At 50.0% G+C, this 26,721-nt stretch overlaps 1 protein-coding gene across 1 annotated transcript; it reads left to right on the top strand.

Annotated features, from left to right (window-relative positions):
- Nucleotides 1-3,182: 3,182 nt before the first annotated feature.
- LOC130045983 (acyl-coenzyme A synthetase ACSM2B, mitochondrial-like) lies at nucleotides 3,183-25,816 on the top strand. Its single transcript, XM_056138893.1, has 13 exons — nucleotides 3,183-3,353; nucleotides 4,668-4,878; nucleotides 5,772-5,979; nucleotides 8,274-8,417; nucleotides 9,897-10,053; nucleotides 13,749-13,828; nucleotides 14,042-14,165; nucleotides 16,397-16,477; nucleotides 17,847-17,948; nucleotides 19,910-20,037; nucleotides 20,141-20,240; nucleotides 22,419-22,538; nucleotides 25,693-25,816. Exons 1-13 carry the CDS (start codon nucleotides 3,183-3,185, stop codon nucleotides 25,780-25,782), a joined length of 1,716 nt encoding a protein of 571 aa, XP_055994868.1. The 3' UTR covers nucleotides 25,783-25,816.
- The last annotated feature ends 905 nt before the right edge of the window (nucleotides 25,817-26,721 follow it).

Below are 26,721 nucleotides of genomic sequence, written 5' to 3'. Positions count from 1 at the left end.
AGATGGACCAAAGTTCCTTTCACCAGTCAGTGGTAACTTTTTAAGGAAGCTCATGGCTTGAATGTTAAAGGGACACAAAGCCTTTCAGGTAGAGGAAACAGCAGGAACAAAGGGCCCTGTGGTGGAGCCAGGCTGGGATCAGACCTGTGGGTAGAGCAACAAAGAAATCTGTGAGGCTGGAGCAGGGGAGGGTGACAGAGGGTTCTCAGAGGGGCCATCACTGAGGTAAAGGCCTGCAGGGGATCACGTCATGCCAGGCCTCGTAGGGAAGAGGAAGGACTTGGGCTTCTCAGAGCAGCCATGGTCTGAGGGGAGCTTTCATTCTTGCTCGCTTTGGCTGCTGTGTTGAGACTAGACCACGCTTGGGGGCCGGGGATGGTTGAGACCAAGAGTAGGGAAGCCCCGTGAGAGACCATGACAGTCGTCTCCTGGGGAGAGGATAGTGTCAGAGAATTCTGGATGAGGGTTGAGGTGGCACTGACCCTATGTGTCACTTTCAAGGTGTGAAACACAAAGACAACAGAGGCGCCAGAAGAATACAGTTGCGGTTCACGAATGTGGCCCAGATGGCGGGTGGGTGGGGTGACTGGCAGAGTGAAGGGTACCAGGCCTCCACTTGGGATAAAAACTTGCAGGATGTGTTCCAAATTCGGCCCAGGGTCTTCAACTGCCAGTCTGCAGGTGTCGAGTCACTGAAAACCACTGGTCTACACTGCTGGTCTATGGATGGATATGGATACAGGTGTGGATACGCAGGTGAAAAGGGGTTAGAGTGGGGGCTGGAGCAACAGCACAACGGGTAGGGCATTTGCCTTGCATGCAGCAAACTCGGGTTCGATTCCCAGCATCCCATAGCACATCCCTGAGCACCTCCAGGAGTAATTCCTGAGTTCAGAGCCAGGAGTAACCCCTGGGCATCGCTGGATGTGACCCAAAAGAGCAAAAAAATGGGGGAGGATTGGAGTGTTCTGAAATAGACACCCAAAGGACTAAATCCCAGGAGATTAGGATTCCAGAGAGAGACTTAGGCTGGAGACACATGGCTGGGGCAGAGGCTGGCTTGGGGGGCAGTCGCAGGCAACACTCGGGTACCCAGCCATGGCCCTAGAGGAGGTCAGTTGTGGCATGGATTTGGATGAAGGAGTTGGGGAGCAATCATCAAGAGAGCGAGAGGAAAAGAGGGGTGAGGAAAAGGACAAGGGTTCGAGGAGAGAGCAGATACCCCAAGACCATCCCAAGCACCCTGCTTGGAGTAAGAACTTGTGATCGACTTAATGTCTAAATGGACTTTTCACTCCTTGGACTCCAAGAACAGCTCCAACTGGACCCCCTGCGTCTTGGGCCGTGTGGTTCATAATAAGCACAGCAAGGGAAACAGGCTGTACCCCCAGGAAGAACACTTTGGAGTGGCTCACGGTTAATGATAAGCCAGGAACTTCTGGAAGGGAAGAGGGTTTACAAGAGGTCTCTTCTTCATTCTTGATTCATTTGGGATGGATTCAAGATTGAAGATGGTCTTCTTGGGAGGAGCTTAAGCCAAGAGATCCTCAGAGACCCTCGGAAAATACTTGGCAGGTGAGCAGGGCATGAGGATTGAATCCAGGAAACCATGCCTCGTGATGCCATGGGCCAATCTCTAAGAAGTCAGAACTGGAAAGAAGAGCACTGCACTGTAGCACTGTCCTCCTGGTGTTCATGCATTGCTCGAGCGGGCACCAGTAACGGCTCCATTGTGAGACTTGTTGTTACTGTTTTTGACATATCGAATATGCCACGGGGAGCTTGCCAGGCTCTGCTGTGTGGGCAGGATACTCTTCGGTAGCTTGCCGGGCTCTCCGAGAGGGACGGCGGAATCGAAACTGGGTTGGCCATGTGCAAGGCAAATGCCCTACCCACTGTGCTATCGCTCCAGCCTGAAAGAAGAAGGGGAGTAAAATCCCCAAGAAAAGTGATTTTTGCAATGCCTAGGACCAAGGGTGAGGGGAGGGGGGTGTCTGCTGGACTGTGGGGAGGGAAGCTGGCCGCTTGCTCAGCAACAGGGAATGGTTAAGAGTGGCTGGAAGCAGGGCAGTGAAGGGCAGACGCTGAGCAGGGACAGGCTAGGAAGGAAGCTTCCCTCTGAAGGTGAATTAGAATAAGAAAGAATCAGGGCTGGAAAGAAAGTGGACCCGCCAGGTGCAAGGGGGCTGACATTGCCGCCCAAGGGCCGGCAAGGAATTTTCTTACAAGTGTCAAACACCTAGAACATTCTGGTTACTGGGGTGGGGGGTATCCAGTCTGGGCTGGATGTCTGACTGGATTTCCTTGAATCAAACGTCAGTTGATTGAAGTTCTGCATTATCATGAAGGTGCTTCTGGAGACATCCTCTTATACAACCTGGTAACTATTTTCCCAGGAGCTAATGCAGAGCTGAAAACAGTAATGACCAGAGATGGGAATTCTGCAGGGCTTCATTCGTGTCTATGCACTAGGTGCTAAGGATTTTGGAGTTTCTCCCCAAGTCTGGTTGAAGAAAATAGAAGCTCGTTGGCTTAGCTTTGACTGTAGTTATAAGCATCTCGTCTAATCATGCAGTTCGTTTCTCCATGGGTCTGTGCTGGGTTCACTTCAACTTCGCATGTGTTTTTCATTAGTTTCTGGGCTGGAGACATAGTATAGTGGGTAGGGCGTGCTTGCCTTGCACACAACCCACCCAGGGATGATACCTGAGTGCAGAGTCAGGAGTAACCCCTGAGCACCACTGGGTGTGCCTGGGGACAAAAACAAACAAATACAAAAAGGTAAAATCTTATGACCAATCACCTAGCACACCTAGCCAAGCCTCCCTGATGAAAGCATTGCCCACAAGCAAGTCCAAGTCCAGGGGAGGTGACGAACCACTGTCACCAGCAGGAAAAAATGAACAGGGACATCTACAGAAGGGGTAAGGGAGGTCATGATTTAGCAACAACCATCCAATCCAATATGTCGCTATGTCTTGAGCCGAAGGAGTGTATTATAGGGAATCAGATGTTCCCAAATTACCGGAAGCGCTGGAGAGAGACCATCTAGAAGGGGTGCTCTGTTTTGGGAGAAGAAGGAAATGGAAATGAACGCAGAACACCAACGCATTTATCATCACAGCCCCAGATTTCCCGAGACCTTGCACCTCCCAACTCTCTTCTCACAGGTCTGCCTGGCCATGCGCTGGTCGGGGAAACTGCGGGAGGTGTGCACCCTGTGGAGGCCCCGGAGGCATGCTGTCCTCCTTTATGGCCGACGATGGGCCTCTCTGCAGTGGGGCCGCCAGGAAGTCCCTGACAAGTTCAACTTTGTTCGTGATGTGATGGATCACTGGGCAGGCATGGAGAAGGTAAGGGTTCGGGAGAGGCGGGGAGCTGGACAGGCTGAGGTCAGGGATCCACCCACTCACCCCATCATCATCTAAGTCTCCAGAGCACATAGGAGGTGCCCGGCTATGGGAACCAATGAACACAACGCAGGAAGCAGGAGCCTGAGAACCTGGGCTTGGCTGACATAGGACTGGCGGAAGGCCAGCTACCTCCAGGGCTCATTCTGCTCTTTGGTGACAGCCCAGGCTGAAACAAGGACAAATGGACTGGGGCCATCAAGGGCCTATGCTTGAGTGTAATCAAAGAGTCATCAGTGATAAGACAGGGTGAAGCAACAAGTATTGGCCCTGCCTGCAGCTAACCCCAGTTCAGTCCCCTGTACCACACAGGGTCATCTGAGCAACACAAGTAGTGATCTCTGAGCACAAAGCCGGGAGTAAACCCTGAGTAGCACCTGGTGTGGTAGCCCAACCTCTCACCACCATCCCCAGCCCTCCAACAAAGAGACAAATTCAGCACTGGCCACAGTCAGTCTTCTCAAAAAGTTGCATGTCCTTATGGCATTATTCTCACCAGTTTGGGGCATTGGGGACACCCCCATCAGTGTTCCTGGCTCTGTGCTCAGAGAATCACTCCTGGTGGTGCATCCCCCGCCCCGCCCCACCCCCCACTGCCTTAATCTCTGTAATAGGTCTCAAGCCAACTGCCTCTGTTTCTGAAAGCAAACCTACCTCTTGACTGAAACCTCTTATCCAGGGTGATACATAATGGGGTCACTATTATTTTTAAAACATAGAAATGAGTTGGGGCTGGAGCCATAGTACAGCGGGTAGGGTGACTGCCTTGCACGCAGCCAACCTGGGTTTGATTCCCAGCATCCCATATGGTCCCTGAGCACCGCCAGGAGTAATTCCTGAGTGCAAAGCTAGGAGTAACCCCTGAGCATCACCAGGTGTGACCCAAAAAGAAAAAAAAATAAGGATGGGTTAGCCTCTGTAAAATTGACAGAGAAGGGAAACCCAGTAAAGTGTGTTGTGGTTAAGGATTATGGCAAAGAATCCCAGGCTAAGGATGGCATTGAGGAATACTTCAAATGCAAGAAATAAATAATAATTTTGGCTCTTAAAAAAATATGTCGGGTTGGAACCATTTCTCAAATCTGACTTCTAAACAGGAAATGGTAACAGAACTTATGCAAATAATTTTTTTAAAACATACTCTTTTGAATTCTGAGTATTACTTTGTACAGCCCTAGATGAGTCCCGGGCTTCACAAGCTTCTGCACGTGGAGGTGGCTTTGCCCTGCCCTGCTCAGTACCCCTCTTTGGTTGCAGGCTGGCAAGCGAGCACCCAACCCTGCCCTGTGGTGGGTCAATGGTGAGGGGCAGGAAGTGAAGTGGAACTTCAGCCAGCTGAGTGAAATCAGCCAGCAGGTGGCCAATGTCCTCACGGGCACATGTGGCCTGCAGCGTGGGGACCGGGTGGCCTTGGTGCTCCCTCGAGTGCCCGAGTGGTGGCTGGTGACTCTGGGCTGCATGCGAACAGGTGGGTGATGGGATGGGAATGCCAGAGAAGAGCTACCTCCCAACTCCCAACTTCCAGCAATCGCAGAGTCAGTCCTGCATGCAAAGCGCTAGGCCGGAGATAGCTAACGCTGAGAAAGGCAGATGTGTCTCGGGCACTCAGCTCTCAGCCCATGGAAGGAGTGAGCAGGCCAGGAGAGAAAGGAGCGTTGGGAGAGCTGGGAGAAGGGAAGGAGGGCAGTGGACCCCAAGGTAGGGGGACGGGAGCCAGGGAGAGAGGCGCTGCCCCAGGAGAGGCTCGTGGAATCAGCTTCCCCAAAGGCCAGTGATTCTCCAGGAGGCCAAAAGGCAACCACAGGAATCTCCCAATGAGAGGGAGTGATAGCACAGCGGGGAGGGCATTTGCTTTGCACACGGCTGACCTGGGTTCAATTCCCAGCATCCCATAGAGTCCCCCGTGCACCACCAGGAGTAATTCCTGAGTGCATGAGCCAGGAGGAAGCAAAAAATCCTGAGAAAGTCTCAGGTTGCTCATTAGCTGCAGGAAGTCAGGGCGGCCCTGTCATCCCTGGATGGGGCACCTTGGTTTGCAAGCCCAAGCGCATTGCCTTTGTGTGTTCATTGCCATCGGAGAGCCGGGCTGCGGCCAAGACCCACAGGTCTTTTGTCTGAGTGCATTTGGGTGTTTGAATTAATGGGTTGTCGGTGTTGTGGCATCGGGCAGCCCTAGTCCCTGTAGCCCCCCACCCCCAGCAGCTCTGGCAATCCAGGGGTCTGCATTCCTGGAGCCCCTGCCCTCGATACTCCTCCTGGCAGACCTCAACCCGGAGCTCCCCGCCGGCTGTTTCCACCAGGGCTCCCCAAGGAGGAGGGCAAAGCCTCCCCTACTGGCTCCGAACTGTTTGGCTTCTCCAGGCCTCGTCTTCATGCCAGGGACTGTCCAGATGAGAGCCAAGGACATTCTGTACCGGCTGCAGGCGTCCAAGGCCCGGGCCATCGTGGCTGGGGATGAAGTGGTCCAGGCGGTGGACACGGTGGCTCCCGAGTGCCCCGCCCTCAAGATAAAGCTGCTGGTGTCGGAGCAGAAGCGGGACGGCTGGTTGGACTTTAAGACTCTGCTTCGGTGAGCACCGGCCCGTCCTTCCCTGCGCCCCAGCCCTCATCGACCCCTCCTAACAAGCAGGAGTTTTCCTGAGAAAGGCCAGGTGAAGACGGGGTGATGGAGGAGATACTCAGTCGGCTCAGTCAAGGAGTTTGTTAGAGACTCTCTGCCAGGGCTAAGTGGGTTCATCTGTCAGAATCGTCTAAAGGAGGTCTGGAGCGGTAGCACAGCTGGGAGGGCGTTTGCCTTGCATGCAGCTGACCCGGGTTTGGTTCCCAGCATACCATATGGTCCCCTGAGTACTGCCAGGAGTAATTCTTGAGTGCAGAGCCAGGAGTAACCCCTGAGCATCATCGGATGTGACCCAAAAGGCAAAGAGAGAGAGAGAGAGAGAGAGAGAGAGAGAGAGAGAGAGAGAGAGAGAGAGAGATCCTGGGGGTCACACCCTGGCACATTCTCAAAGCAATGTATTGTCAGCACCAGATGGGTTGAAATCCACTCAGAGATGATCATTGCCACCATGGCTGGCATCAGAGGTGATGTCATGAACCTAGGCGACGGCTGATGGGCTGAGTTCCTGAGGTCCCCCAACTTCCCACTGGTGGGTACTAGTTCCTCCGAGACAAAAGGCTACACTGCACTTCCAGTGATCACTAGCAGGGCTGGCAGGAAGAACTGTCCCCCTGAGATCTGAGGCCTCCACACTAGGGACGAAGACACCCCCATCCCACTCCCACCAACCCTCAGAGAGCGCAGGGAGCACATGAGCTTCTTCTAACAATGTGAAGTGGAAGGCAGCTCAAAGAAAGACCCTGAGAAAGCAGATTTCAGACATGCACAGAGTAGTAGAGAGGCCCAGAGACAGCAGGAGCACAGCAGAGGTTGGACTGGGAAAACTCAGAGTGAGAGAGCACTTCCTGTTCAGTGGGTATCAGACCAGGACGCCCAAGAACATCACGTCAGCATTCATTGCCTTCTCGCTCCTTCTCTTTGTGCTGTAATTAAATTTGTCATTCACTGGATGAGGCCATTATGACTGAGCTTTCTGTTTTATATATATATATATACATACATACATACATATATATTTTGAATCACTGTGAGATGTAGTTACAAAGCTTTTGTGTTTGAGTTTCAGTCGTACAATGATCAAACACACATCCCTCCACCAGTGCCCATTCTCCACCACCAATGTCCCCAGAATCCCACTCCCAACCATCCCAACCCTCCTCCTGCCTTTATGGCAGACAATTTCTCCCATACTTTCTCTCTACTTTTGATTTGCAATACAGATACTGAGAGGCTATCACATTTGGTCCCTTATCTACTTTCAGCAGACATCTCCCATCCTGAGCAATCCCTCCAACCATCATTGACTTAGTGATCCCTTCACTATTCCAGCCGCCTTCTCCCACAGCTCACCAGGAAGACTTCTAACCATGGAACAATATTCTTGGCCCTTGTCTCTATTACCCTTGGGTGTCGTCTCCTATTATGTTATTTTATATTACTCAAATGAGTGCAGTCCTTCTATGTCTGTCCCTTTCTTTCTGACTCATTTCACTCAAAATGATATTCTCCATGACCATCCACTTATGAGCAAATTTCATGACTTCATCTTTCCTAACAACTGTATAGTATTCCATCATGCAGATGTACCAAAGTTTCTTTAACCAGTCATCTGTTCTTGGGCACGTGGGTTGTTTCCAGATTCTGGCTATTGTGAACAGTACTGCAATGAACATTCAGATGCAGATGTCATTTCTACTGTGCTTTTTTGCATATTCCCAGAAGTCTTACAGAGCTTTCTGGAAGGGAGGGAGCTTCCAGGAGCCAAAGACCACCCCCAGTGATACTCAGTGAACTGGGCTAGGCAGTTTGATACTTGGTCCAAGAGGTGCTTGGAGAGTACCAGAACCATCGCACTTATGAGTAGGGGCTTCCAGACCTACGCCTGGTGCTGTCCAAGGGGCCACACGGTACCAGAGATTGAACTAGGGTCCTTGCACATACAAGCCATATGTTTCTGACCCCTGAGCTAAGCTTCCCAGCTTGAGACAGGTTTTGAGACTGATCCCATGTCAGAGATACAGAATCTAAGATGCAGAGGAGTGAGAGACATGGTCCAGAGTGACGTAGCTCAGCAGTGCAGGTGCCTCAAGCCCATGTCTGACTGACTCGGAAGTCTGGGATGGTCTTCACTCCTCAGCCTCCTTCCTGGTGTGAGAAGGCTGACTTGCCTGGGCCAGCAGGGGGGGTTGGGGGAGGCGGGAGGAGAAGAATCCACAGAAGATGGCACTCTGTGTCTCTGTCAGAGGGGCCTCCGCCACTCACCACTGTGTGGAGACGGGAAGTCAGGAACCAGCAGCCATCTATTTCACCAGTGGAACCAGCGGCCTTCCCAAGATGGCAGAACACTCCCACGCCAGCCTGGGCATGAAAGCCCAGATGGATGCTAGGTAAGAATTGCCTATTCTCTCTCCAGAGAGGGGAAGGGCCTGGCCCGGCGACCCAAGCTCCCTCCAGTTCGACTGGACAGGAATTCCAGCTGAGGTTGCTCTGGGGAGAAGGGAAGGGGTGGCCTCACATGCTGCACATCCAGTAAACTTCATGGCTCAGTCAGACATGGCATCTCAACACGCATGAACAGGAAAGGGTTGGTGCAAGGTTTACATGAATTTCTCCCAGACTGATCTAGGACATGTCCTATGGGTTTGTTTGGTTTTTTATTCAATGCTACTCACAACTCCAGTGGGCATTTTTGTCAGCAGCATATTATTTTACTCTTTGGGATTGGAGAGATAGTACAGTGGGTAGGGCACTTGCCTGGCATGCAGCTGACCTAGGATTTGATCCCCGGCCCCCATGTGGTTCCCTGAGCCCCAACAGGAGTGATCCCTGAGAGCAGAGCCAGGACTAAATCCTGTACATCGTTGGGTGTAGCCCCAAAACAAAACATAAAACAAATCTTGTACTCTTTGAAGTGGAAACTATAATGGTATTTATTTGATGAACTGAGAGCTCGGCATTTCTGAGCTCATGGATTAGAATTTCCTCCCACCTGGTATTAACCCCACTGGCTGAATCAGAAACTTAAGTGCCCAGAGTGTCACGTAGTGAGAACAAGAAATATCTGGGGGTGTTTCATCAAAAGACCCAGCTTGCCCTGTCAAGGTCATTAGTAGGCCCTCCCGTTGATCATCGATTTGCTCGAGCGGGCCCAGTAACGTCTCCATTGGAGACTTTGTTGTTACTGTGTTTGGCATATCGAATACATCACGGGGAGCTTGCCAGGCTCTGCCGTGCAGGCGAGATACTCTCGGTAGCTTGCCGGGCTCTCCTAGAGGGCCGGAGGAATCGAACTCGGGTCGGCCATGTTGGCTGTGTGCAAGGCAAACACCCTACCGCTGTGCTATCGCTCCAGTCCCAAGGTCATTATTATAACTAAAAAAAATTGGCCAGGGCAACCTGCCATGTGCCCTTGCTGCATGCCCAAAATTGCACCAAAGTCTTTTTCTGTTTTGTTCTGGGGCCACAACTCACAGTGTTCAGGGCTTACTCCTGGCTCTGCACTGAGGAATCACTCCTAGAAAGCTCAGGGAACCATTCAGGGTGGCAGGGATCAAACCCAGGCGGGTCACATGCAAGGCAAATGCCCTGCCCATGGTGCTATAGCAATTGCACCAAATTCTATAATGAGAAATAGACTCTGTCATCTGTTAAGTCCTGGGGGCTGTAGTCACACCTGAATAGTCTCTCCCTCTTGATACTGATCATGAGGGTAGGAGGATTCTTCATCCCTTTGACTGCTTAGACTTACACACCTGCATATAAAAGTACAATCAGGTACACACATACTGTTTACACAGCTACCTTGCCTCATGTGCAAACACACACACATGCATGTTGATGTACTTGTGTTTCCTCTGTGTTCTCAGTATATGGATAAACCTGAAGGCCTCTGATATCATATGGACTGTATCGGATACAGGCTGGATTCTGAACATCTTGGCCTCATTTTTGGAACCTTGGGCATCAGGAGCATGCACATTTGTCCATCTCATGCCAAAGTTTGACCCGCTGGTTATTATCAAGGTGAGAGGCTAGCAATTTGAATCAGGTGGTTAACCCAAGGTTTGTACCCTCCAAGTAATCACACTTTCAATTCATTTAATTTTCAATAAGCCTTACCACATGCACAAGGATGGACTGGGTTCAGTAGAAAGAAGGAAAGGGTTATGCCTTTGTAAAACTCATGATCCAGAGAAGCAGACACACCCTTCCTTAGATAGAAAGAAATAGGCAGATAACAGACATATTCATGACTCATGCACTCATTCATGTTTTACATATTCAGTTCAATCTTTCCCTGGTACCAAGTATCAGATAGTGATAAAGCAGATGAAAGGGAAAGGGTGGGAAGTCACGGGTGTATTGTATACATTTGCCCTAGCACAATCATCTTAAAAGCATAGCTTGAGGGGCTGGAGTGATAGCACAGCGAGTAGAGTATTTGCCTTGCAACGCAGCCAACCTGGGTTCGATTCCCAGCATCCCATATGGTCCCCTGATCAATGTCGGGAGTAATTCCTGAGTGCAGAGCCAGGAGTAACCCCTGTGCATCGCCAGGTGTGGCCCAAAAAGTTAAAAAAAAATTAGAGACTATTAGACAGTTCATTCAGATGTAACAAAGATCAAGAGTGCCAGAGAGATAATACAAGTGTTAAGGCACTTGTCTTCCCTATGACTGACCCCAGTTTGATCCCTGAAACCACATGATTATTTGAGCATAGCCATTGAGTAGCCTTCAAGCATCACTGAGTGTGGCCCCAAAACCAAAACAAAACCAAAAAACCACACACACACACACACACACACACACACACACACACACACACACACACTCCCAGAACACCAGAGACTGGGTGACTAAAACAGCCATGTATTTGGCATTATTCTGGAGAGTGTAGTCAATATCAAAGTGAGGGCATGGCTAGGTCCCTGTAAGAATTCTCTTTCTGGCTTATCAAGGGCTTCCCCCACATCAGATCCTCACCTGCAGGAGAGAGCGAGCTGCAGATTCATTCCTTTTCTTGGAAGGGCATCAATCCCATAATGGGGGCCACCCTTGGGACCTCACCCAACTTTAATTACCTCCCCAAGGCCCCACCCCCCATCGTCCAGATGCATCCCACTGGAGGACTTCAACATAGAGAATGGGAATGACCATTCTCTATGCCTTTTTGTCTATGACAGACACTTACAAAACTACTGACTCATGGAGAATAAGAATTATTTCAATCACTTCAGACTCCCTCATGCCAAAGGGCCACACACCAAAGTCAATCACTCTTCTGACCTCTATCTCCATGTATTAACTTTTGCCTCTTCTCAAACTTGATGTAAAGGGAATAAAACAATAGATATCTCTGTGTCTGACTTCTCCCAGGCAACGTTTTCCCTGTGAATATTGTTAACACCGCTGCATGGAATTAAAGGGAGTTCTTTGTGGTGGTTGTACAACAGTTAATTCTGTGCATATGCCACCATTAATCATCTAATCTTCCATCTTATTATTGATGGTCATTAAGGTTTGTTTTCTGTTTGAGGGTACTATTTATAAGGAATCTTAAAGAATGAGTGGACTGCCAAACTACAGTCCCAGGTGGATTAACAATGGAGAGTCATTCTGACAAATGCCTAGATTAGGCAACTTGGTACTACAACTGTCACAAAGTCAGATGTCTAGCCTACTATAGTATCCAGCTCTATGGTGAAGCGTGTAGGGAGCACCAATGTATGCATGGTCAGTTAACAGCCACACATCAGCAGTGCATGTTTACACCTCACCTTGGAAAGTAAAAGCAAAGCCTTCATTTGCTTGCCAAGACCCACCCTCTGTTGGCCCTCACTTGAGACAGCACGTTGGACCAGATATCCTGGAGCCCCCTTATCTCTGTAGCAGTGGACAGTCAATCTGACCTCTGGCAACAGAAACTCTGGGAGCAAAGCAAGACATGAATGACATCCTCAAATGTCAAAAGGCTGGAGAGAGCCTGGATTCTCTCAGGAGAATCTCGATGAGTATAGCTCAGTTTGTATTTTGAATAAATGCATGCCTTTGTTCTTGGAAGAGAAGAATTTCGAGAGGCTTTTTGGCTAAAGGGCACAAGTAGAAAATGACTACAACATGTGTAAAAGGTAGAAAATACAGAAAGGAGAGGGGAGGCAGAGAGTACAGAGAGAAGCAGTCACTAAGCAGCCACTGACAAGACAATAAGGAAAGGAGAGGGATTCATAGTTTCTACTAGCTCATCAAGAGTGCTGAGAAGGGAGAATCTCAAGATGCTCTAATGTTATTCTTTTCTAGACGCTTTTGTGCAAACCAAACTTTGCAATAATCTGCACCAAAACATGGTGTTGGTGTTACCTAACGATTGTAGCACTGTAGCACTGTCCTCCCATTGTTCATCGATTTGCTCAAGCAGGCACCAGTAATGTCTCAATTGTGAGACTTGTTACTGTTTTTCGCATATCAAATACACCACGAGGAGCTTGCCAGGCTCTGCTGTGCAGGCGGGCTACTCTTAGTAGCTCACGGGCTCTCCGAGAGGACGGACGAATTGAACCTGGGTCGGCTGTGTGCAAGGCAAACCCCTACCCGCTGTGCTATTACTCCAGCCCTAACGATTAAGGCTTCAAGTTACAGTTCCACAACTTTCTGGCGGTATGACCTGGAGACCTGGAGAAAGTTCCTTAACAAGGTGACATAGGGTGAAAGTATTCTCATAGGTAAAGTGGAGAATGGGAAAGCATCCATGAGGCCACACAGAGCCTGGCATGGAGTGACACTTTTTCCAATAGCATTTCTGATCCATCTTTGATGCCCAAAGTGTGGGCCAAAATTTTTTTCCAAAAAATAATAGGGCTGGAATAACTCATTTTAACTCATGATGAATAACTTACTATGAGTCTTGTGCCCGAAGTTCAAGACTCCAATGAGAGTCTTGTTTAATCAAATCTTGTTTAATCAAGACTAAACAGTCAATAGCGATAGTAGCTGACCTCCTTCCTTTAATGATTGTAATTTCAGGTCTTTCAATAGTTTTTTTTTTTTTCAGGGGGCTGGGGGAGGCAGGGTGCTGCATATTTTAGGCCACATACGAAGGTAAGGTAAGGTAAAGGTAAAGGCCCTCCCGTTGATCGTCGATTTGCTCGAGCGGGCCCAGTAACGTCTCCATCGGAGACTTTGTTGTTACTGTGTCTGGCATATCGAATACTCTCGGTAGCTTGCCGGGCTCTCCGAGAGGGGCGGAGGAATCGAACTCGGGTCGGCCATGTTGGCCGCTTGTAAGGCGAACGCCCTACCGCTGTGCTATCGCTCCAGCCCAGTCAGTGGCTATTTTGGCTCTATGCTCAAGTGGTGCTCAGGGGACCAAATGTGATGCCAGGAATTCAAACCAGAATCCTCCGCATGCCAGGCAAATGCTTACCCGGTACTGCCTCCCTGGCCCTCCTGGCATGTTTTTTGAGAATAAGTCACTGATTGGAACGATGAGTCAGGATTGAACAAATATTTAACAATTCATCCTAGATCTCTTTTTCCCTCAAACAGTGGGTGATCACTTGTCACTTTTGGTGTAAGGGGCAGGAGAACTATGGGGCCCATCTGGCCTGACCTAGACCAGTTGTGCAGCTGAGAATTCCTCCAGACCTCTGCAAACCCATAGCCCAAGCTGGTGAACTGCCTCCTCCAACACACCAGTGAGTTCCACTCTCTCCCCATCCAGGTGCTGTCCAGCTACCCAATCAACAACTTGGTAGGTGCCCCCATTGTTTACCGGACACTGCTACAGCAGGATCTTTCCAGGTGAGGAGCTGTGGGTACCCGTAGGAACTTCTGGATCTATTGATCTAGCCTCCTTCCCCACACTCTTGCCAGGTGCTCACCTGTCTGACCGTGAAGCACAAGTCACCCCATGAAGCCAACTCCAGAATCCAGTATAGCATGGGGCAGAGTTTGGTTCCTGGGAGACTCAGAGGGAATATCTCAATATCTTTATTTATTTCTTTATTTTTGCAGTCACAAGTTCCCACATCTACAGCACTGCTTCAGTGGAGGAGAGGCCCTTCTTCCAGAAACTCTGGAGAGCTGGAAGGCCCAAACGGGACTGGACATTCGAGAATTCTATGGCCAGACAGAAACGGTATCTTCCTTGGGGAACTATTGGCTGGAAGTTCTAATGGGATTTAAAGGACCCTATGTGGGCTGAAGAGATAGTACAGAGGGGTCAGGCACTTTTCTTGCACATGGCTGAGCCAGGTTCAACCCCCTAGCACCCCATATAGTCCCCCCATACCTGCCATAAGTGATTCCTGAGCCAGTAGTAAGCCCTGAGCTTGTGTGACCCCAAAACAAAACAAAACAAAACCCAACTCCTTGCTCATAAAAAAAACTCTTGGATCTAAAATGTATTGCATTAAATTGAGCGATAGCACAGCGGGTAGGGCGTTCGCCTTACACGCGGCCAACATGGCCGACCCGAGTTCGATTCCTCCGCCCCTCTCGGAGAGCCCGGCAAGCTACCGAGAGTATTCGATATGCCAGACACAGTAACAACAAAGTCTCCAATGGAGACGTTACTGGGCCCGCTCGAGCAAATCGACGATCAACGGGAGGGCCTTTACCTTTACCTTTATGAATTGGTCTTCATCGTAATAATAATCATATTTTCCCTGTTAACAAAGCTTTAAAATTTTTTGTGCTAATATATTTTGGACTTTACATGAAGCTGGAGCCATAGCACAGTGGTAGGGCGTTTGCCTTACGCACAGCCAGCCCGGTCGAGCCGGGTTTGATTCCTCCGTTCCTCTCAGAGAGCCCTACAAGCTACCAAGAGTATCTCACCCTCATGGCAAAGCCTGGCAAGCTCCCCGTGACGTATTCAATATGCCAAACACAGTAACAACAAGTCTCAAAATGGAGATGTTACTGGGCCCGCTCAAGTAAATTGATGAACAACGGGAGAACAGTGTTTGTTGTTTTGTTTACATAAAGTAGATAAAGCCTACAAATAAAAACCATTCGATATAAATGAGACATTAGTTAATTATTGAAAATGGATTAGCCAGTTAGGAGTAAACATACCTTGCTTAAGTTAGTAGAAGGCAACCATAAAGTGAGTGAGTGTCATACTAAATGCCACTTGCTGGGAATTTTGTCCTGTCCTTTAAAGAGGGACAAACTCAGAATTACAAAAGGACATCTTGACTGAGGAACACCATGATGGCAGAGGGGCTAAGTATTGGAAAGTCAGCAGAGAACAAAAGAAGCAAAGCTTTTGCTTCCCTAAGATAGTGGAGACAAATCACATTTATGACTTAACAGGACTTCCGATGAACCAACACATATATGACGTGGCAGGTGAGTGGCTTCTGTTTCCGGTGTGGTGTCCAGGAGAGTCCTCGGGTGCGAGTTGTCTTCAGCTCTGGGTGTGTGGAATGTGACGAGCACTGTCCTGTGGTCCTGGGTTGGAAGAGAGGGAACAGGGGGCCTGCCAAGGCCCCGCCTCACCGGCTGAGATGATCTTCCTGGAGCTCTGGGGCTCCAGGCCTGCAATGCGGGTCCCCACTGCTCTGTGACATGGCACTTAGGGAGGAAGGATTCCTTTCCACAGTGCCTCTGCTGAGGACTCTCAGTACTCCTCATTATGTGCTCTCCACTCATACGTGCTACACACTTCTACAGTTAACAGGGCCCCCTCCTGGCATCACTGCCACTGAAGGAGCTTTGCAGACATGGATGAGGACAGTAGGGTCAGGGCCAAGTCCTGCTGCCGTTTAGAGGTCATTTAGGGAATGCTCTGTCTCTGAAGGCTAATCAGGATCAAGCAGCGCTGGCTCTAAAGGGGCAAGTGACGTCATCTCATGCCCTTTTGTCTCTTCCTCTTAATTTAATCTAATTTAATCTCTTCCTCTGTTAAAGAATTTTGGTGAGCCAGAGCAATAGCACAGCGGGTAGGGTGTTTGCCTTGCACGTGGCTGACACAGGTTCAATCCCCGGCATCCCATAGGGTCCCCCAAGCACTGCTGGTAGTAATTCCTGAGTGCAAAGCCAGGACTAACCCCTGAGCATCACCAGGTGTGACTCCAAAAGCCCAGAAAATAATAATGATGCATTCCAAAGAGAGTACAAGGCATTGGCTATGCCTTTGCGTGGGAGAGGTCAATCAGATTGCTCACCTAATGCTTTGATGCAACGCCTGGGGGGGGGGGGGGGGGGAGAGAGTGCCGTGAAGTGGGGAGAACACTGTGGGGAGGGGAGGCAGCAAGTGGGAGCCACAGCAGAGTGCGCCTGCTCTCGGGGTCGCTGTTGCAGCTCTTCGACTCTGGGACCCTGGGACCTGGCTGAGATGTGCTGTCTGCCTCTCACCTGCAGGGCCTCACCTGTCGAGTGTCCAAGACAATGGAAATCAAACCCGGCTCCCTGGGAACAGCCATTCCCCACTACGATGTGCAGGTTGGTCGGGGCCTCGGAGGAGGAAGGGGTGTTGGTTCCAATTCTGATCCAGAGGAAAGGCCCCTTGGCAGCTAATGAGTCCACGAGTTTGTGGGTTTCCTTGCCCTGGAAACCAAGATCAGGTTCTTTCCTGTGATCCCACTTTGTGGCCAATATTAAATAATTTTGAGTGATCCTCTTTCCGAGTCAGTTCATAACAACAACACCATCTTCCTTCTCCTTCTCCTCCTCCTCCTCCTCCTCCTCCTCCTCATTCTCCTCATCTTCCTCCTCCTCCTCCTCCTCCTCCTCCTCATCATCATCATCATCATCATCATCATCACCATCATGCAATGCCAGGGATGAAACACAGGGCCTCGTACATATGAGGCATGTGCTCTACCACTGGAGCCGCATAAACAGTCCCATCATTAATTTTAAATTCTATTTTATTAGTGGGCTGCTCCTCTTGGTGCCTGGAATCCAAAGGCCACTCCCATCAACGCCCAGCCTAACCATGTCATGCTGACATTCTGGTACTCAGCGGTGCTGGTGTGTCCAGGAGGCCTGTGCCCAGATGTGCTGAGAAACATCTCGGATTCATGACATGGTTTAATTTTTAATTCTGCGTCGGTCATTATGGTACATCCAGAAACCTTTTAGAGTTGCCAATGATTTCACAACCTTCCTATTTAGCTGCAGAATCTTGACCCACACTTTAAGAAGCTCGTCCAGGTTCAGAGTATAGGAGGGAAGGCACTTGCCTTGCATGCAGCTGTGGCAGCTATAACCCTGGTTCGAATCCTGGAACCACCATATATGGTGTCCTGACACTCACTGCCAGACACTCCTGAGGGTAGGGCACTGGAAGGTGTGATCCGAGCACTGAAAACAGAATAAGCTGGGGGCTAGGGGCAGAAGACAGTGCAGGGTGAAGGAGGCTGACCCTAGCTGGATCCCTGAAACCATATCACCCTTCAGGCATTGCCACATGCAGCCCTGGAGGTCACCAAGTACTGCTGAGGTGACCCAAGGAATCTCTCACACTGAAGGGCCCAAGTAGTGCCATGCTACATCCTCAGTCCTCATGAACCACTGACCCTACTGACCAAATATCATGGGGAGGGTTCACTGGTCCTCCAAAGTACTCTCTGGGAGCATTTCCAACTACCCCCCCCAAAAATGATGCCTAGCCTATCTCAGGCATCTGGAGCAAAGACCTGAGTTTTAAATTCTTGCTTCCCTACCTTGGTGTCAGATTTCTAGATTGTGATCAACTCTAGAGGGTCTTCCATCTGACCAACTGAGCTCTTGTGGGCTGCCGGGTGACTCAAGCCAGATGTGCTGACCATTGAGATGTGCTGACCATTGATGTTCTTACTTTTTCCAGGTCGTGGATGCCAATGGCAATGTTCTGCCCCCTGATACAGAAGGAGAGTTGGGTATTAGGGTCAAACCCATCAAGCCTGTGGGCATCTTCTCGGGCTATGTGGTGAGGAATTCCTCCTCCTTCTTCCCCCCCCCCCTCCCTCCTCACTCTCCTCCTCCTCCTCTTCCTTCTCTCCTTCCTCCTCGTCCTCTTCCTCCTCATTCTCTCCCTCCTCCTCCCCTTCCTCCTCTTCCATCCCCCTCCTCCCCTCCACCTCTCCTCCTTCTCCTCACCCTCCTCCTCCTTCTCCATGAGGACAGAGGAGAATAAGAGGGAATAAACACACATGGGAGGCTCCAACATTAAGAACATGTCAAGAGATGCTGCAAAGACACAGGGACAAGGCACAGACCCAAGTCTACCAAGGGATTCTTCACCAAGAAGAAAGGCGGGCTTATTTGTCACTGAGATATCACTGGGAGGACTGTCTTTCTCCACATACCCCTTCCGGCTGGTCCCCTCCAGCCCCTGACTTCACCCCCAAGGGTTATGCCGCTGCTCTATGCCGCTTGTATCTTTAGACCCAGATTGGATATTCTTACAACGAGACTTCACTCTAGGGGCATAAGCATCCTCTTTTCTGTCCGTGGGCATCAGGAACAAATGGTCCTTGGTGCCAACCACCTCACTTTTCAGGGGAGAATAGGGAATTTCAAGATGATAAGACCTATACAAGCCAACTACTGCTGAAAAGCTAAGTGGGAAGAACTCCAGTCCACTCTGGGATGCCAAGCTGGTTAATAACAAACCCAGCAATCACTGCTACCAGTAATTGAGTGCTCACTCCAGAAGCAGTACTGTTGCAGAGCACCTAAGACACACAAAACTCTTCAGTCCTCCCTGTGAGCCTAGGTCATCTTTGGAGCACAATTGCTTGAGTTCAAAGCCCTGATCCACAATTTACCACGTGATCTTAAGCTACTGATTTCTCATGCCTCTGTTCTCTCCCCCTTAAGGAGGACCTACTTTATGGCATTATGGTGGATATTTGAAGGTACTGATCTCTGTAACATACTTAGATCAATGCTCCATGTGGGTGTATGAGATCAAAGAAGTATTGTAGACTCAAATTAGCCTTCCAAGTGTATAGAGAAGGAAAATGAAGTCTCAGAAGATGAGGCAGAGTTACACTGGACTCTTCGCCAAGCTCTTTCCTGGAGTTGTCCCAGTCTCCGTTTTCACACACCATCCTTGTTACGGAGCCACGGGATTCTCCTACTGGACAGACAAGGGAATAGTTAGAGGCGCTATGCTGATTGGTTGAAATGCATCAGAGTTCATGTTGGCAGGGTACCTGAAGAGTCCAGCTGCTGATGGAGAGATCTGGCTTTCTGTCTTAGCTTTGTCATCTGCTGTGGCTGCTTAGCTTGGGTAAGGCTCTGGATCTCTGGGACCTCCTGAACCCCTGATTTCCAAATGAAGAAGCTAGACTACAAAGTCTCTATGCTGCCTTCCCACCTAGGGAATGAATACACGTCCACAGCCCACAACATTTGAACAAGATACAAAATGTCAATGAAGGGGAAGACCTAGAGCCACCTCAGTGCTTACCTTAGGTGAACAGAGGCACCCCTGCCTTTCCAGAAACAAATACATTGATCATGATGGTAAGGCTTTGCTGACATATATTTCTAGAACTTCCAAATCTAACAAAGGACCCAAGGAAAAATGCTTAATGACATTGGGACCCAGGAAAGGTGTCATTGAGCAGAGAGGGACAGACCGACCATTGAAGGGAAAGTAGATACCAGTCAGGGGAAATTCTTAGAGCAGGAGTGAATGAATGCATCAGTATTACCCATCAGACTTGACCCAGGGGAGTAGGTGAGAGAGTGTGGGTGGAACCATTGACATTAAGAGAAAACACCCAGTTCCGCTTGGGGTTGGTGTTGACTAGCTCAGTTAAAACCACCGTGTAGAGTTATTAGAGGCACGAAAGCTACAACCTGCCCACCCGTACATGGCAGCCCTGGGGCAGCTGAGGCTCTGCATCCATAGAGACTTTGCCTTTATGCGTTTGCTAGGACAACCTTGAGAAGACAGCAGCCAACATTCGAGGGGATTTCTGGCTCCTGGGAGATCGGGGCACTAAGGACCGTGACGGGTATTTCCATTTCATGGGACGAGCCGATGATATTATTAACTCTAGTGGGTGAGTTTGGGTTCTGAGCTGAGGAGGGTGGTCTGGATGAAAAGTTTGGATGGTTCTAGCTCTAGAATGTTCAGTCTTCTCTGAAGGATGGGTTCTCTTCCAGGTACCGGATCGGACCATCAGAGGTGGAGAACGCACTGATGGAGCACCCCGCTGTGCTGGAGACAGCTGTTGTCAGCAGCCCAGACGCTGTCCGTGGAGAGGTAAAAGGGAGCGTCATAAGGGGAGTACATTTGGTAATTAATGGTGGTATAATATGGCGGCTAATAGTGTGGCCTTTGTATTTGGCCAGTGTGAGTCTAAATTTTGACAATTGATTGCCTTTCTGACGTTGGGCAAGATATTAAGCCTTTCTGAGTCTCAGTTTCCCGTCTGGAAGGTGAGGGGCTATTGCAATGTTTTTAGGTGTTAAGATGTGCGATATCAGCGGCAGTAGAACCGGGAAGTCTCAACCCAGCTTCCCGTCCGCTCCTGATGCCAGACGTCACACCCACAACCCTCCCCCCAGGCGCCATCTTGGCACACCAACAGCCTGGGCCCAGAAATTCCCAATTAAATCCCAAAATGGAATAGCTCCCCACAGAGATGTCTCTGGAACCCAACCATTTATAATCTTAGAATTTCAGAAGCCCATGGCTGCTTATGCGGCTGTGCAACCTTTCACAATATGCAAAATGAGCAATAGAAAATAAATGATCTAGCATCTGCCCGTGGAGGGCAGGTGTGAACGGTGGTGGGAAAATTTGAGCAAAATATAATGCCTCAAAATGGAGAGAGAATATCTAAGCAATTGTCTGCCATAGAGGCAGGGTGAGGACTGGTGTGGAGGGGAAGGGATAATGGGGACATTAGTGGTAGAAAGTTTGCACTTGTGGAGGGACGGGTGTTTGATCATTGTTTGGCTGAATCTCAAACATGAAAGTTTTGTAACTATCTCATGGTGGTTCAATAAAAAATAAAAGATGTGCAGTTTGCTTGGAAGAAGCAAGCACACTGCAAGCATCATAGAAGGTCCACTGTTCTGGTACCCACTTGCTGGTTAGCCCCTGGATCAAATCTGATCCTTAACTAGAAGAACAGTGAAGGGATTTAAGCCAGGAGATGGAGCCTCTCTGACCCTCTCCGAGATTTACCATGAGAATCGGGGAGGGAAGGAAGAACCCTACAGTGTCGGGATTATAGGCAGGGCCCAGAGGGCTTAGGGGTAGAGGCATGGTCCAATGTCCAGGCGCATCTCTGGGGCATGTGCCTTAAGCAATATCATACCTCTGGCTGGTGTAGGCACAATCACCCATGGTCATAGGAACACTAGACAGGTGTGGGGGCATGGCAGACCCTGAGTGAGAGAAGCCTGTGCTGTGCTTGATTTCATTTCATTTCCCATGAACAAAGTCAGGCTGGAGCAATAGCACAGCAGATAGGGCTGTGTCAAGTTGCCTTGCAGGAATCAAACTGGGTTTGATTCCTCTGCCCCTCTTGGCAAGCTACCAAGAGTATCCCACCCACACATCAGAGCCTGGCAAGCTTCCTATGGCGTATTTGATATGCCAAACACAGTAACAACGAGTCTCACACTGGAGACATTACTGGTGCCTGCTTGAGCAAATCGATGAACAACAGGAGGACAGTGCTACAGTGCTATGAATAAAGTCCGACCACTGGGTCCAAGTTCGGGATGTGCAAGCTCATGGTTTGGAGCCGTGGAGCAGACTGCTAAGCTGACCATTCTGGGTTTTCAGTTTCCTCTTGTCTAAGGCGTTCGTCCCCAACAGAGCCTCTTGCCCCTGGGGATAGCTATGAGTCAGGCTTCCATTCTCAGCCCTTCCTACCCATCCAGGAAGTCTTCAGACAGAGAGCTGGAACCTCTATTATGCTCCAGCAGGTTCTCCTTCACCAAAACTTAGAGCCTGGGGCCAGAGCAATAGTACAAGGGGTTTAATATCCGTATCCCATAGGGTCCACCGAGCACGGCCAGGAGTAATTCCTGAGTGCAGAGGCAGGAGGAACCCCTGAGCATCGTTGGGTGTGACTCAAAAAGGAAAAAAACACTTAGAGCACAGGGGGGTGTCATTAAAGGGAGGGAGGTGACAGCTACAGCAGAAATCTCAACACGAATATTCATCAGTCCCAGATGATGATGACAGTCTTGTTCTTTTAGCGGGGAGGGGTGGGGTCACACCTGGTGGTGTTCAAGGGCTACTCCTGGCTCTGTGCTCAGGAGTGAGCCCTGGCGGTGTTCTGGGGGGTCACACGTGTAGCTAAGGATTCAAACCCGAGTCTGTGCAATGCAAGTCAGGCATCGAGGCCTAAAGCATCACTGGAGACCATGCTGCTCAGATTCTCTCTCTTCTCCGCTCCCCCCCCCCCCCGGCCCCCCGTAGGTGGTGAAGGCATTTGTGGTCCTGGCCCCACAGTTCACGTCCCAAGACCGGAACCAGCTCACCAAGGAGCTTCAGGACCACGTGAAATTACTGACAGCCCCCTACAAGTACCCCCGGAAGGTGAGGCCGTTGGGCTCCTCCCGTCTTGGGGAGGAGAAATTGTTCTGCTCTGGGCTCTTTTCAGGCCCAAGTTCTCTCTCCCATATGCCACCTCCTCTTTCTTCATGGGTGTCGCTTTGGGAAATGCTCTCCCCTTTGAAGGGTACCAGCAGCTCCAAACAGTTCCAGCACTGAGCCCATCCCAGTAGACAACGAACTTTTCCCTCCAGGTCTATGAAAGGTTGGGGGTTGCCTTTCATTGGATCAAATCAGGTCACGTGCTCATCCTTGATCAGTCCAATCACCATCAAGAGGGGAGGAACTGGGGCTGGAGCCATAGCGTTTGCCTTGCACTTGGCCCACCCGGGTTCAATTCCCAGCATCCCATATGGTCCCCTAAGCACTGCCAGGAGTAATTTCTGGGTGCATGAGACAGGAGTAACCCCTGTTCATCGCCGGGTGTGACCCAAAAAGCAAATAATAATAATAATAATAATAATTATCACACCCACCAACTGGCCCCCTGGCACCGTGTAATCCCATCAGCGGCCAAGACTCAGAGACTATAAAAACCAGCTCCCGGAACCGCGAATGCGGCTGCGCGACATCTTATTATGACATCTTATTATCTCATTTCTACTTTGGACAAACTGGCAGGCTACCGAATGTAGCCTGCCCACACGGCAGAGTCTGGCAAACTCCCTGTGGCGTACCCAATATGCCAAATACCAGTAACAATGATGGGTCTCATTCTCCTAAAGAGCCTTGAATATAATCTCAGGGCTAGGATGAAGGAGACGTTACTGGGGCCTGCTCGAAGCAATCGACGATTAACAGGATGATTTGTGATTTGTGAATAATAATAATAAATCCCCTTTTATCTTAAAAAAAAAAGAGGGGAGGAACACTGGGGCCAGTTCTGGGTTGCATGGGGGAGGGACTGGAGGGAGGACCCTTCCCCAAGTTCTCAATCTAAAGGGCACCGGGCACATTCTCTTTTTAGTTGCTTGCCCTCCGGGTCAGGGAACCAGGTGGAACCAGGTTGGGCCTGGCTGGCCCTGAGGAGGAAGTTTTAGGAGTCTGCCCCAGGGGAAGCCAATGGCTGGGGGTAGAAGCCTGAGCTACTCAGGAGCCTGGAGCCCTCAGGATCTGGGGGACTTTCACTGCCCTGGCCAATCTGCCCTGTGGGAGCTCTAAGAAACAACTCTGGACTGAGATGAGTCCTCTAGAGGGTGACTAGCCTTAAGGGAGGGAGTGGCGAGGGAGGAAGGCAGAGAAGAGGCCTGGAGTGGGTGGACGGTGAGGTTACAGAGAACCCCCACCCCAACCCCCAGGCAGACTGGGAGCACCTTGAGAAATCCTACAGTGAGGATGCCCCTGCAGAGTCCCTAACTGAAAGTGGGGAGCTGGTACCCTGTCTGGAGAACTTGTGGGGCTCTGGTAGGTGGTACGTGCATGAAGCTTGAGAAAGGACGACGTGCTGTTAGTTCTGTGCAATTGTTACTCACATCACGGCAGGGGCTGGGAGCAGGGTCGGATTTTCATGATTAAAACTGGACTTAAATGGTTAGAATTGCTACCACTTGCCCTCTCAGCAGTCTCACTTTGCTTCTCTAAGCAGCATTGCAGACTGGTAGGAAATGGTTGGTGTTCAGACAGACATTTAGAAGAGTGGGAAAAACAGCAGACATTTAATACGCTGCTTTGAAAGGAGCGGGGTGAAGCCAATCACACCCTTTTATGGACTTAACTGAATATTGCAGGAGCCAGAATCTCCTGTAAACAGGATTACGGGGCTCGAGTGAGAGTACAGCGGGGTGCTACCTTGCATACCCAGGCACCCTATATGGTTTCCAAGCCCTACCAAGAGTAAGCCCTGAGTCCAGAGCCAGGAGTAAGCCCTTAGGACTTCTGGGTGTGGCCCCCAAACAAACAAACAAACAAACAAAACATACAGTTTTACTCCAATACTCCAGAGATACCTGTCCTCTGGAATATCAGGAACTATGCCTTTCCTTCTTACTTCCGGAGATGCTACCCTGCCTTCTTCTTCCTCCTTGATCACATGCTTCCTTCTGAGTGTCCCTCTCAGAATGAACAGAGACTCTCCCAAGCAACTTCCTTCAAGCTACACCCCAGGAGTCTAATGTGAACACATGGCGGGGGGCGGGGAGGTCACAATCACTCAACTCCTTCCTGCTCCTCTCTATAAGTGAATGGGTGTGGCCATGTTTCAATAAAACTTTATTCCCAAGAACAAGAATCAGACTGAACTTGGCACACAGACCATAGCTTGTCACCCCTTCTTCTAATGCCACTCACCCAACTCCACAAAATAAACATTCATTATAAGCTCCTGAGATGCTTATGATTATAGTAAATGCTAAGGAATTTCTGTTTTCCTCAGGGTCTGGAAGATCCAGAACGTTCTGTGCCTCATACATACCCTTTCCGTAACATCATCTTGCCTTACGGAAGACTCTCACTGTACGTAGGTGCTAAAGAAGACACATTTTCCATATCAGCATGCCTTTGCCATTATTATTAAACCCGAAATCATCTCTCTTCTAGACCAATCTCCTTCAAGCTGAACCACAGAGCACAGAAAGGGATGTTCTGATGGACGAGCTTCCTTTACCCATAATTTAGAATTCAGGAAGAGACTGGGAGCAGGGGGTCCTAGATTTCAACCCTTCCTTTTCCCAGGCGAGCAAAATGATATTGGAGAGATTTCACAGATTTTTACCAAGGACACACCAACAGGAAATGGCAGAGAAATAGCAATTCATTTTCAGTGTCAAGAACGTAGGTATATAATCATATGATATCCTCACCACAACCCAACAGGACAGCCATCTTCTAATGCACTCATCGAGGAAACTGAGTCTCAGAGAAGCTAAGCGACAGGTCCAGAGTCGGGAGTCTGCTGCCTTCACCTGGCCGCTTCTCCCAAGTCTACACGTACGCCCAAGACTAGCTGACCGTCCCCTTCCGTCCTTGTCTCCTCCTCTCTTGCTCTTGGCCCAGAGCACTTGCTGGCTTCTCATTTACTAGGGGCTGCCCTGGGAGTTTCCAGATCAAAGCTCACTGGCCGGGGACCTCAGAAACCTCCTCCCAGCCCACAGCACTCGGCTGGCCTCACCGTGGCCCACTCTGGACCAATTCTTCCCTACAGGTGGAGTTTGTCCCGGAGCTCCCCAAGACGGTCACAGGGAAAATCCAGAGGTCAGAGCTCCGGAAGAAGGAGTGGGAGAAGTCTGCCTAGGCCCAGCGCCATCTGCAAGGCCCTTTCCTTTTCCACTGGACGGCCTACAACCTCCTGGGGATGTGGGGTTCTCACGGGCAGGCCAGGGAACGGACTCCAACCTCCCCCCCCCTTAATCATTAGCACAAAATTTTTTTCTATGTGAGATGTTGATAGAAAACAGGGAGGATGAGGATAAGAGAGAGGGATGGAGAGAAAGGGAGATGAGATAGCCTGTGAGGAACTGAGATGGAGGAGGAGGAAAAGGAGGAGGAAGAGGAGGAGGAGGAGGAGGAGGAGGAGGAAGAGGAGAAGGAAGAGGAAGAAGAGGAGAAGGAGGAGGAGGAGGAGGAGGAGGAGGAGGAGGAGGAGGAGGAGGAGGAGGAGGAGGAAGGAAGGAAAGAAGGGACCAACAATAGGAGAGGGAGGAAATAATGGAAGGAAGGAAGCAAAAGAACAAAGGGAGGAAAAAGAGAAAAGATCAAGCTTGATGACAACAGTTTGAGGAAAGTAAACACAGTGGGGAGGGGCTGGAGCAATAGCACAGCGGGGAGGGCATTTGCCTTGCATACGACCGACCCGGGTTCGATTCCCAGCATTCCATAGCGTCCCCTGAGCACCACCAGGAGTGATTCTTGAGTGCAGAGCCAGGAGTAACCCCTGAGCATCGCTGGGTGTGACCCAAAAAGAAAAAAAGAAAGATAAAAAAGCAGTGGGGAGCAGGTGGATGAAGGTGACTCAGCATCCTGGGTGGGGGGTCGAGGGTACTTCAATGGCGGTGAGGGGAGGTGACGGTTGTAGCACCAAGACCAGGAGAGTAGGCACCAGTGTGAACACATGACCTTCACTCCACTCGATGGGAAAGAAGGAGAGAACGATGGGGAGTGGGAAGAAGCGGACAGCAGCTCCCGCCAGACAAGACCCCCATGCTGAGTCTTCTGTGTGCTGTGGGGTCATGGA

Source organism: Sorex fumeus, unplaced genomic scaffold (genome assembly GCF_029834395.1).
Source record: "Sorex fumeus unplaced genomic scaffold, SorFum_2.1 ptg000130l, whole genome shotgun sequence".
Lineage (NCBI taxonomy): Eukaryota > Metazoa > Chordata > Mammalia > Eulipotyphla > Soricidae > Sorex > Sorex fumeus.
Note: the sequence above shows the minus strand (reverse complement) of the source record. Positions and strands in the feature narration are given on the sequence as shown.

Coding starts and splice junctions, on each gene's coding strand:
- LOC130045983 (XM_056138893.1), top strand. CDS start 3,183: ATGCGCTGGTCGGGGAAACTGCGGGAGGTGTGCACCCTGTGGAGGCCC. Junction 10,054..13,748: donor ACCCGCTGGTTATTATCAAG/GTGAGAGGCTAG, acceptor CTCCCCATCCAG/GTGCTGTCCAGCTACCCAAT. Junction 16,478..17,846: donor TTCCCCACTACGATGTGCAG/GTTGGTCGGGGC, acceptor TACTTTTTCCAG/GTCGTGGATGCCAATGGCAA.